The sequence below is a fragment of the Xyrauchen texanus genome, chromosome 26 (assembly GCF_025860055.1).
Source record: "Xyrauchen texanus isolate HMW12.3.18 chromosome 26, RBS_HiC_50CHRs, whole genome shotgun sequence".
Classification (NCBI taxonomy): domain Eukaryota; kingdom Metazoa; phylum Chordata; class Actinopteri; order Cypriniformes; family Catostomidae; genus Xyrauchen; species Xyrauchen texanus.
In genome coordinates, this window is record NC_068301.1 from 34,554,379 (window position 1) to 34,567,486 (window position 13,108).

General features: G+C 36.9%; 1 protein-coding gene across 1 annotated transcript; it reads left to right on the plus strand.

The window, feature by feature from the left end:
• The first annotated feature begins 1,044 nt into the window (after positions 1 to 1,044).
• cthrc1a (collagen triple helix repeat containing 1a) lies at positions 1,045 to 12,995 on the plus strand. The gene is made up of 4 exons (XM_052092902.1): positions 1,045 to 1,223; positions 6,382 to 6,600; positions 7,996 to 8,212; positions 10,674 to 12,995. The coding sequence occupies exons 1-4, from the start codon at positions 1,107 to 1,109 to the stop codon at positions 10,814 to 10,816; spliced, it is 696 nt and encodes a 231-aa protein (XP_051948862.1). The 5' UTR covers positions 1,045 to 1,106; the 3' UTR covers positions 10,817 to 12,995.
• The last annotated feature ends 113 nt before the right edge of the window (positions 12,996 to 13,108 follow it).

A 13,108-nucleotide genomic window follows, 5' to 3' on the forward strand; every position in this document is an offset into this window, starting at 1 on the left:
AATTTAGGAGAGATATGATTTTTCAGGTGTACTTTTAGTCTATAATAGGCCTACTTTATTTTTATTATATATTACTTTAATTATGCATATTATATACTCCCATCTACTGAGGTACATCAACTTGGGATTTAATGTTACTAGCATCATATTTATGGGCAAATTGGTGTCATGTTTTCATACAAATTATGTTACTTTCTGTTGAAGCAAAGAATTGTGGGTTGTGTGAGCGGCCAACAAATGCAATCCCGGAGGACGCAGCCTTCGAAACGAGACACACAGCCTTTGATGCGTCTCAGGTCCGCGTCCATCGAACGGAAGTCGTCATAGTTGGTTAAACTTGAATGGTGGTAAATGGGGGATCACAGCCAGTTTTACTTACTTGTTTGCTCCAACAGCAATCCGGAGGTCACGTTTGTCAGCAGTATAAGGTGTATCCTTTGTGGGCACTCACAAAACGAATTCCAGGCTAATACAGTATAATGTAATAATTTTACACTATATATATATTTTTAATTTGTGCTACATTTACGTTGTTTAAGAAGGCGGAAACGTGTGATAACAGGTCTGTAAATAGTGGTGCGTTCCGTAATTACAAGATTTAGACTTCACTTCTGCATAGAGCAAGAGTAAATACAATCGGATTTCAATGAAAGCTCGTGACGTCATGTCAAAAGATCCAAGATGGCATCAACAGTTGAAGTTTGTGAACATATTTAATATGCTATTTTATTATGCTATTCATGCCTGGAGCATTTTCTTTTGCTCTTAAACATTTATCAAAAGCAAAACTAATGAAGTGGTAAACATTTTACTATTATCAACAACAAGACCGTTTTGGCGTTATTAGTGTTACCATAGAAACGAATAATTTACAAGCGGTCTGAGGACGTGAACGGCTCCGAGTTGCCATAGGTAATTACAGTAATTCCGACATGACGTGAACGCATCAAAGCGTCCATGGAGGAGTCATCTGTCTGAGCTGTAAAGCGCCCCCTGGAGGAAGACAACTGTGTTTCTCATAGAAAACCATTGTTGGCTAGTAAAGATTGTTCAGAGAGACCAGGCAGGCGCACATTCACTGTGAACCGCTTCAGCTGTACAGCAATATGGGCAGTCTGTTTGTTCAGTTCCTCATCTGCGTTTGGATAACTTCACCTTTATGTGTCACGCAAAAGGCTAAAGAGAGGAGCGCCCGACAAAGAGACGCAGAGTTTACTGACAAGGTAAGCTATATAAAAGGAACATGTGGTTAAAAGATATGTGCCACAGTAAACTCAGGTCAAAGTTAGAGCAAAGGCACCATACTGATACATTATTTCTAGATGGGAAAATGGGTTTCATTTGCATAATGACTTGCTAAATTATAGGCTTATTTATATAAACGTGCAATTTTCCTTTCTACTTTTCTTTTTCTTTTATAATGTGAAGGGTGCATTTTTGTTCTCATTGTTACTAATGATGATTTTAGTATGATTACAATTTTTCTTTTTTATTATTTTGTAATAGTCTTGCTGTCAGGAGGGAAGAGCATTCAGCCAAATAAATTAATATTTAGTGTAAATACAAGTTAAGCTCAATCAACAGCATTTGTGGTATAATGTTAATTACCTTTAACATTTATTTTGACTTGTTCTTCCTTTTAAATAAAAGAAGCAAAAACGGTTACAGTGAGTCACTTACAGTTGAAGTCAAAGTTTACATACACCTTAGCCAAATACATTTAAACTCAGTTTTCCACAATTTCTGACATTTCATTGTAGAAACATTCCCTGTCTTAGGTCAGTTAGGATCACTAATTTATTTTAAGAATGTGAAATGTCAGAATAATAGTAGAGAGAATTATTTATTTCAGCTTTTATTTCTTTAATCACATTCCCAGTGAGATCAGACGTTTACATACACTTTGTTAGTATTTGATAGGATTGCCTTTAAATTGTTTAACTCAGGTCAGATGTTTTGGGTAGCCGTCCACAAGATTCTCACAATAAGTTGCTGGAATTTTGAACTGTTCATCCAGACAGAACTGGTGTAACTGAGTCAGGTTTGTAGGTCTTCTTGCTCGCACAAACTTTTTCAGTTCTGTCCACAAATTTTCTGTTGGATTTAGGTCAGGGCTTTGTGATGGCCACTCCATTTTGCCACAACTTTGGAGGTATGCTTGGTGTCATTTTCCATTTGGAAGACCCATTTGCAATGAGCTTTAACTTCCTGGCTGATGTCATGAGATGTTGCTTCAATATATCCACATCATTTTCCTTCCTCATGATGCCATCTATTTTGTGAAGTGCACCAGTCCCTCCTGCAGCAAAACACCCCCACAACATGATGCTGCCTCCCCAATGCTTCACGGTTGGGATGGTGTTCTTCGGCTTGCAAGCTTCACCCTTTTTCCTCCAAACATAACGATGGTCATTATGGCCAAACAGTTACATTATCTGTTTCATTAGACCAAAGGGCAAGATCTTTGTCTCCATGTGCACTTGCAAACTGTAGTCTGGATTTTTATGGCAGTTTTGGAGCAGTGACTTCTTCCTTGATGAGCAGCCTTTCAGGTTATATTGATTTAGGACTTGTTTCACTGTGGATATATATACTTGTCTACCTGTTTCCTTCAGCATCTTCACAAGGTCCTTTGATGTTGCTCTGGGACTGATTTGCAGATTTTTCTCCAAACTACATTAATCTGTAGGAGACAGAATGTGTCTCCTTGCTGAGTGGTATGATAGCTGCATGGTCCCATGGTGTTTGTACAGATTAACGTGGTACCTTCAGGCGTTTAGAAATTGCTCCCAAGGTTGAACCAGACTTGTGGCGGTCCCCAATTTTTTTCTGAGTTCCACAGGTACACCTCGAATTCAGTAAACCTCCTATCAGAAGCTAATCGACTAATTGTCTAAAGGCTTGATATAATTTTCTGGAATTTTCTAAGCTGCTTAAAGGCACAGTTAACTTGGTGTATGTAAACTTCTGACCCACTAGAATTGTGATATAATCAATTAATTATGCCATGCACAAAGTAGATGTACTATATTACTTAACAAATCTATAGTTTGCTAATATGAAATATGTGGAGTGGTTAAAAAAATGTAATTTTATTACTTCAACCTAAGTGCGTGTAAACTTCTAACGTTAACTGTACAATGGAAGTGAATGGGGACAATACATAAATGTTAAAATACTCACTGTTTTAAAAATATAGCCATAAGACATAAACATCATGCTTGTTTTGAAAATTTGAAATAAATTTTTTGTGTTTAACAACATTGTGCCACAAATGCTGTCGATTGAGCTCAAAGGTTAAATCTGTTTATTTATTTTTCATGGAATGGTATGCAAAAATCTTCCTACTCCCTGAAAGATATTACTGAAATAAGTGTTGTGCTGGTCTCTGTGACATCACTAGGCTGTGTAAACGGCAAACACAAATGTGTCCATGGGTCGCGGTCTCTGGGACTTTAAAAAATTTTTTTTTGGAGAATGTGAATCATTTTGAGCATTCTCATGTAGTTGCAGGGAATTATAAAGGCTTAATGCCATTTTAATGTCATGTTGTTCAGAACAGTTGTCAGTTAATGGCGCTATTTTGCTGCGGTTGTCTTTTACTACTGCATCTGCTCAATAAAGCTCATTTGGTATTTTTGGAGTGCAGTGTTTTGGAAAGAGGGGGCATGGCTAATAACAGCTTGCGGAAATTCTAGATGGGCAAAAATCGCTTACAAGCAACTTTTAAAGGGATTGTTCACCCATACCTTATTATAACCCTCTATTACTTTTTTTTTTCTTAACACAAAGAGAGAAATTGTTTATATAAAAACAGGTCTGCCACCATGATAGTGAAAATAGAACACAACACAGCTGCACAAAAACCAGAGAACAGAACTTACTTAACATGTCTGAAGAGTTTGTAGTCGAAGAATTTATGCATTTCTATGCCCAGACTTTTTTTTTTCAGCGTACTCCAAAATCAAAAGGAAACATAGAGGAGACTACAGGCAGCCTATTTTCTATGTTAATCAGAGTTTTGTCCTAACCAGCAGTGACAAGTGACGGTACATTCTGTCAATCCCTTATTTTTTGCATTGTGCGGGTAACTCTGTCCGCTGTGAGTTGGCAGTGGTCCAAAAACTTTCTCATAACATATATCAGCATCTCATGAACTACTTCATTTTGGCCGAGGATGTTTTTGCGGAGGTCTCATTATCAGGTCTATCACAAAAACTCACCGGTTCAGAATGAAGTAGAGGTGACTAAATTCCTGCCTACTCCATCTCTCTCTTTGAATGAGGACTCAAACAAGTAAGGCTGGGCATAGAAATGTATCAACTCTTCTCCTACAAACTCATCAGACATTTTTTGTAAGTTCTGTTCTCTGGTATTTGTGCAGATGTGTTGTGTTCTGTTGTCGGTATTGCTGTAGCGAACCTGTTTTTAGATAAACGAAACCGGTTTGTGCTTGAAGGCCCCATGTCGTAAGCGAGTATTGCGTGATCTTGCTTTCGTGCCCTATCATGAACATGCACAGTAGATCAATGGTCGGTCAAGAGTTTCACTTAATAATACATTAGGTTTCGGTTTGTTTCGCACCAAATCTTATCGTATGCTTTCATAACAATCATGAGTCTCATGGAATAATTTATTAGACTTCAGAATTATATTTTTGCGTGCTTTTGAAGCTTGAAGATTTGGTCACCATAAACTGTCATTGTATGACATCACTGAGCACAAAATCTTTTCACAGTTTCTCCCTTTGTGTTAAGAAAAAGAAAGTAAGTCAAATGGGGTTATAACAACACAGTGACTAAACATTGACTGTATTTTCATTTTTGGGTGAATTATCCCTTTAACTTGTATTGAACCTGGAATATTCCTTTAATTAAAAGAATAGGGATGATAGTTAAGTAGATTGAGGTATTTAGTTGTATTGTTGCAATTTGTTTCAAGAAATAAAACTTTCATTCACTTTGAAGAGCCAGTGAAACTACATTGTGTCCATATTGTGTTGAACAATTTGTAGTCCGAATCAAATCGTGAAAGAATTGTTCTTTGAGCGTTTGTAAATCGCTCTATTGCGATTAATTTGGGAATTAAACTAAGGTAGATGGAATGATGGAAACATCAAAACGCAATATATCACAATCTATGTAACTTAATAAAAAACAGTCTTAAACACAATTATTTTACTAAATAAATATTTGATGACGCAAGGGGATTTCTGGGATCCCAACTCAGTGAATCAATGTTTTGAAGCGGTTCATTGAAACGAACCAAATTATTCACTTACATGATTCATATATCTCAACGGTTTTCACTCGAGTGACTCTTAAGAAGAAATAATCATATTATGTATCATAGGGACACATCAACCACAACCCTCACAATGTTTGTCGCTATACGCAAATAATGATATGACTAAAACTTTGATAACACTCTAAATAGGAGTTTCATTTGATGCATTTCATCTGATTCAGTCAGCTGCTCACTGGGATTGGAAAGTGGTGAAATATTCTTGACCTAAAGTTTTGTTCATATCCACAATGGCCTAGTGTGATCGAGACAGCCGTTTCATATTTAATCTGACCTGTCAGCTACCTATATTAGTGTATTAAAAGCTTTGTTGCTTTTGGCTGGCTTCTTTTCATGTGAGGAAGTGAGTAATACCTATTTGAACAAAGAAAATACTTTCTACAATTTTTGCAAACAAACCACAGCACCAATTCTCTTTTGGGTTTTTATGTCACACTGACATTTGCACATAGGTATAACTCATCGAACTCATGAGAAATGGGCTTGGTCTGTAAACCCCCCAACATGACAATGGAAAAAATAATAACTGGAAAACCCCAAGATAGTGGATCAGTGGATAATTAAAGCAAACACAAGAATTCTGACAAAGACTAATTCATAAATTGTATTGTGTAATAAACAATTATAAATGCAGTGTACTGTATATATTCTAGTTTTAATATATTCTTTTATTTATAATTAATGTGATATATATATATATATATATAATCAACATTTTTTTTTTACCTTTTCTTCACAGACAGCAACATTTTGTTTTATTAAATACAAAATCCCTTGAGAATTCCTTATGTCATGAATCCAGTAAGCAACATCTGTATTGTGTCAGTCCGTAATTTAAGCGATGCAGGCTGTGACTGTGGTCAGGGGATTTTTTTTGCACACATTTTGCGGCCAGTTTTAGGTTTTCTTTATCATTTCTGCAGAAATGTGTCCATGTCATAGATCAGAGTCATGGTACTCTCCCATCTACATTAGCTTATGCATCAAAGTGAATCAGTGGCATTCTCGCTAACATGGCAAAAAAGACTGAAATGAGCTGGAATGGTCATTGTCTGTTCTTCATGTTTTTGTCATCAGTACCACTCATGCGTGCAGGGCCCACCTGGAATACAGGGTCGGGATGGTAATCCAGGGATAAACGGCATTCCAGGCACTCCAGGAATCCCTGGGAGAGACGGACTTAAAGGGGAGAAGGGAGAGTGTGTGACGGAGAGGTTTGAAGATCCCTGGAAGCCAAACTTCAAACAGTGTGCTTGGAACTCTCTAAACTATGGGATTGACCTGGGCAAAATAGCTGTAAGAATGATGTACAAAGTGCTATTCAACTCATGTTATTCATATTAGTGTGTCATCTACTGTTGAAACCCATATTAATGATTTTTCTTCCATGGAAGACAAAGGAAGATGTTTTGCAAAATGTCCAGGCTTTAAAATACCTTATGTTGTTTATTGCAAGTCTTCTAAAGGCCTAGATATACTTCATACAAAATCAAAAAATGAACAGGTGTGAGGTCTTTTAAAAAAAAATCTGTTTTCGGGTTCGTTTCGGTGGTTCGTAACAGCTCGCCTGAGTGAACATTTAGCAAATCTTGTTACCAGCTGCGAAACGCCTTTTTACTACCATTGGTCCACGTCATCGTTATGTGTGACCTGGAGCTCCACCTACTTTGAGGTCAGCAGCTAATTCTCATTCACAGCATTCAGTCAGTTAAGATCAGTCAATATGTACACACACCGGTGTGCAGTTATTAGCGGGCTGGTGCAAATTTTCCTACATCTGTACGATCTTTCACATAGAGACATTTTCCAAGAATATGTGATGCATTTGTTTTGTTAAATTAGTCTTCAAAAGGAATCAAATCTACTCAGATACTCTTAAGTGCCCATTATCTCTGATATGCTGCTTCACTCGTGTGTCATCTGTAGCAAAAGCCATTCACACGTCTGCCCAAAGTAAAATAAGCCATCATTCGTTTGTCTGTATTTTGCACATTAACACTCTTTTATACACCCGTCTTTGCAGTAGTATCACTTTCATTATAAATTAAAATAGCAGCGTGTAACCAGCACATATTATCGCCTATTAGCACATTAGCTTTATGAATTCAGAATGTAAACAAGACAAATTACACACATTCACTGCATATATTATTTTAATTAATAATTGAGTGGTTAAAACAGCTTCTTTTACTGACTTCATGTGAATTTTACTCATAGAATGAGGCAGTGCAACACATTTTAATGTCACATTAGTTAAAGTTTTACTGAGCATCCTCATATTTAAATGTCCTTCTAAAGTCTCCCACAGCGGTGTGGTGGGTGTCTGAAGTTTGCAAACAGTATACTGTTGCTCAGCTGTTGTAAACAAAGAAGAACTTCTCCAGAAGTATATCAGGCATCAAAGCTATCATATGGCTTCAGAAGACTTGAAAAAAGGACCACTAGTCAGACCTTATAAGAGACACATTTGTATTAGTCCTGCTTTCTGCAGTTCAAATCTGATGTGTCAAAAATGTGCAGGTTTTAATGTCACAGTGCAAAACACCTTGATGTTCCTAAAATCTGCCTCATTTTCTGTAAGTACATTATATTTTTTTTGTGAAATATTACCCAGATTCATAACAGGTTTCAAGCGATCATTCACTGGTCAGAGGTTAAACATTGGACCATGTCTTGATTTTTGTGTCACAGGAGTGCACGTTCACTAAGCGGCGTACAGACAGTGCTCTGCGTGTGCTGTTCAGCGGTTCTCTCAGGTTGAAGTGTAAAACGGCTTGCTGTCAGCGCTGGTACTTCACTTTTAATGGAGCCGAATGCACCGGACCGTTACCTATAGAATCAATCATTTACCTGGACCAGGGCAGCCCTGAACTCAACTCCACCATAAACATACACAGGACGTCCACAGGTAACATTTATACACCATTTATAACTTCAAACAAGCATGTTTTGTGGTGTCATTTGTGCAGTTTGAGTGAAGAAAATCGTGTTATGTTGTTTGCAACATATTTTCTGGAGGGATCTAATAAAATTAGATAATGTGAAAGGATTGTACATATTTTTAATTCAAGAGTGCAATAAAGATTACAGGTGTTATAAAACTGTTAAAAAAGAAATATAAAATGCAACCAAGAATTTCAGTAACTACAAGATGAAAATAATGTGATCATAAAGTATTTTGTTACAGATTCCTTGATGTTATAAAAGGCTTTTAATTAAACCATGAAGCTTGCTTTATGGCTGCATGTGTGAATCACACACTCTGCAATTATGAAGAGATACATTTATATTTAGGTCTATGTACGGCTTTGTGGTTTCCAAAGTAATCTGTACAGCAAACTTAAAATGTGCTCACAACATGGAGATGAATTATATTTATTGCTACTCTGAGTTAATATCAGTTTATTAAAATATTCATACCATCAATATATGGGTGGAACTTTTAGCACTGTGGATGTCTAGTAAGTAAAGTCTCATTAAACATCTTTCACACTCTCACTAGAATATTCACGAAGAAGTCATGACAATTCCCACCACAGTGTAAATTTCGGCACATCTCAAATTCTGTATTGTGTTAAATCCTTTGCCTTGTAATGAGATGCCTAATACAAATATTCTGCTCACAAGTCATACTTCCATTGAATAGGCCAAAGAAAAGTGCTGAAAAATAAACCATTAAGGCCTGGTAAAAGTTTCCATTTCAGGTTGAATGAGACCTTCACATACAAAAATATATAAATAGTTGAAATCTGTTCATTTTAATTAAAAGCAACAACTGTGTATCACTTGAACTAGCTTGTCAATTTTGTCTTTCACATGATCATGTTGCTGCCAATAAACAGTATAAAAATAACATTTTTCATAACCATAAAGAAAACAGAGATACTGTCATGCAGTCACAAATTTCTTTGTCCCATGGATTCTTTGTCTTTTTTGTGTGGTTGAAAGCAGTTTTGCCATTTTCAGAAGCATCTATGCTGCAATTACAGAGAGACCAAAAGAATTTGAGAGCTGTGTGTGGTTGCTCGCAGCACACCCCCTACACTTAACTTACTACAAAGAGCTTCAACATTTCTCAAGATATAACAACTTGATTTTAACTAGCATGCAAGGATTTTGTGCACAATTTTCAAAATGTAGCAACTGAACTAAAGGAATAGTTCACCAAAACAATTCTGTGCTCATTTACACACTCATGGATTTCCAAACCTTTATGACTTTCATCGCTTTTTTCATGAAACAAAAAAGATGCTATGCAGAATGTTCACGTTGCTCTTTTCCATAAAATGAAAATGTACTGTGTTTCAAACTTGCAATCTTCAAAAAGGGCAAAAAAGAAGCATAATAGTAGTCCATATGACACGTGTGCTACATAAGTCAAATTCATGTGATAAGTCATAAGAAGCAAATGCACCAATGATGCGCATAAGTCCCAATGAGATTTGAGAGCTGCAGTGGAGCATTAGTTTAGATTTCAGTCTGTACCTCACACAATGCTATCATATTGTTAGATCTTTTTGTATTTACTTAGGTGGTGTATCAATGTCTTCTGATGCATAATATGTAAGATGAACCAAAGTGCAAATGGTGATTTGAATCAACCATTGGTAACCAGATATTCCCTAAAAATACTAAACATACCAAACGTACTAAAATAATAATTAATGGAACCATTAAGAAATATTTTTAAGGGGCCTGGGTAGCTCAGCGAGTATTGATGCTGACTACCACCTCTGGAGTCGTGAGTTCGAATCCAGGGCGTGCTGAGTGACCCAGTTGCTAGGGTGGGTAGAGTCACATGAGGTAACCTCCTCATGGTTGCTATTAAGATTCAAGATTAAGATTCAACTTTATGGTCATTGTGCAGAGTACAGGTACAGAGCCAATGAAATGCAGTTGTTTTCGCATATCCCAACTAAGCTGGGGTCAGAGCGCAGGGTCAGCCATGAAACAGTGCCCCTGGAGCAGATAGGGTCAAGGTCCTTGCCCTGACCTTTCGGTCAGTAACCCAGAGCCTTAACCGCTGAGCCACCACTGGCCTCCAGAGTGTGGTTCTCACTCTCGGCAGGGTGCGTGGTGAGTTGTGCATGGATTCTGTGGACAGTAGAAGCCTCCACACGTGCTACGTCTCTACGGTAACGCGCTCAACAAGCCACGTAATAAGATGCGCGGGTTTGTGGTTTGGGATTCGTCCTCTGCCATCCGGATTGAGGCGAGTCACTTCGCCACCACGAGGACCTAGGGGAATTGGGAATTTCAAATTGGGGAGAATAATAGTATGTTTAAAGAAATATTTTTCAGATATAAAAAGGTGCACTGTTCTAATATTTGATATTGATGGCTGCTGTTGCTTGTGTTGTTTCCATCAGTTGAGGGGCTCTGTGAAGGGATCCAGGCCGGTCTGGTGGATGTTGGTATATGGGTGGGCACCTGTGCTGACTACCCACGTGGTGATGCGTCAACGGGATGGAACTCTGTAACCAGGGTGATCATTGAAGAGCTTCCAAAATGAGCATTCCTTCTGACATTCGCCACCACCGCTGTCACCATGGCAATAGAAGATAAGATCATGATCTTCTGCCACATAAAGAGGGTTTCTTGTAGAAAGGAGCTTCCTTGTATCCAATCAGCTAATTATTTTGCTTAGGGTCCATGCAACTTTCACGTTGTAATAGATAGTTATTCTCCTGCTGAATATCAGTTAGGAGGGATTTGGTATGCTCAACTTAGTACAGACCCTTAACAAAAGAGTAAGATGGTATTACTATGGTTTTTGGACACTATCAAGAGGGTAATGCCAATACTTTGAAGTACCGTAGGAATCAAACTGTACCATGGTATTATCATCTGATACTATTACTGTACAATGATATCACTACAGTCCTTTTTTTAAGGGGCGTTCAACAAGGACATCCTGGATAATATTTATTTAGTGGCCCTTCTTTTTTGTATGGATGATTTTATTACCCATGGCGGTTAATCTCACAAAAACTGTCACGTATATTTTTACCCCAAAAATTCAAACTTTAATGTAGACAAATCTTCTAATTATTGCTGTAATGCAAATAATATTGATACATTGTTTCAATTTCCAAATTACATTTGTAAAGTATAATTGGAAATATTAAAATATGGCAGTATTTGTTGTATTGAATTGAATCATCTTAAGACAGGATGTTTTTTTTATTAGTGTATTACAGTAGTGAGAATGAAATGTTTTCAAATATTGCTGTTGTTTGACAGGGAAAATGCATTTCATTGTAATGAAAATCACCTTTTAAATATAACCTTCATTTTTTAACGTGGTTTTGTATTTTCTGTATTTTTATTTTCCTTTGGGGTGAAATACAACATAGACATTTCTTACTGAGATTCACCCATTAATAAAGACAACATATACCCCCCACCCACCCCAAATACCCTGTGTTGTCACAATTTCATACTCCCCTTAACTTTGTGAAAAATTACATTTTTATACATATTAAAATGGTTGTGTTTATGAAAAGAGACCAAATGCTGGTTAAATGGCTTCATAATGCTGACGAGCTGTCAGAAAGTAGCACAACATTAAAGAGGGCGTAGATGGAAAATCCTGGAAAAAGTGTGTGTGTGTGTGTGTGTGTGTGTGTGTGTGTGTGTGTGTGTAGAATGACTAAGGTTTGGAATGTCTGGTGTGGTATAAAGTAGTTCTGCAGCTGTAATGCTGAGTGTTCAATATTATAAGAAATCTGTGTATTGTTCTCACGGTTTAGTTACAGTGGTCCCAAAAAGTAAATGGACACGAAAGCAGCATTTAGGAAATGCAAAAATGACATTGCATTAGAAAACAAACTACCAAAGCAAGTGGAATTATTTTAAAGACCACACGAACACACTTTTCAAACAAAAGAAGTTTGTGAGGTTTGAAATGTTAGATAAATAATATTAGTGCTGTCAGTTGATGAAGATTTTTTTTAATCGCGATTACTCGCATAATATTTCATAATTAATTGCGACTATATTAGGGCTGGGCGATATGGCTAAAATTGGTAGAAGAAAAAAATCGTAAATAGTCTACAAAACTGCATTGGCATCCCAAAGCAGTGGTATCTGAGAGAACTTTCACCAAAATATTGAAATAGAGTTTACCAATCAAGTGCAGTTGGATATGAATGTTAAAAGATCATCCGTTTGTTTTGAAGCATAATGACTGAATATAATTTTAACATTTAAATTATTTTTATATTTTGCCACATTCAGAGAGTAAGTATGGGGGCATAGAAGCCCTTGTGAATGAGGAATGATACTGTATGGGGGTTAAGTTTAGAAAATGTAAAAGTCTGAATGGGGTTGTTCTGCTATTCGGCCCCGTTTCGTGGCCGGCCCACCGGAAAAAGTTCCGGTTCTCCCTATGGCCAGTCTCTTGGTGAAAAATACTTTCTGTACTCCCACACTTAATCCATTTTGATTGACTCTTCTTAGTAGCTTCAATACAAACAGGAAGCTAGATGACAAAATTCGGAAAAGCGGAGCCCAGAAAAGGGGCGGAGCTGAATAAGGTGAATAGGCTAAATAGACTAGCCCTATTCAAAGCAAGCAGCATTTATTGTAAAATTTAATGATAAAATTTGACTAATAAAATTTAGATGAGGGACGAGGCAAAATTTATATATTTTTTTTTGTGTTTTTTTTTTTTTGTTAATTAGCATTATGCTGCAAATGCTGTCAATTGAATTTAACTTGTACTCAACATGGAACATTCCTTGAAGTGTGAATTAAAGCTGAAGTATGCAATTTCTGTGACTCTAGCAACACTGAATGGAAT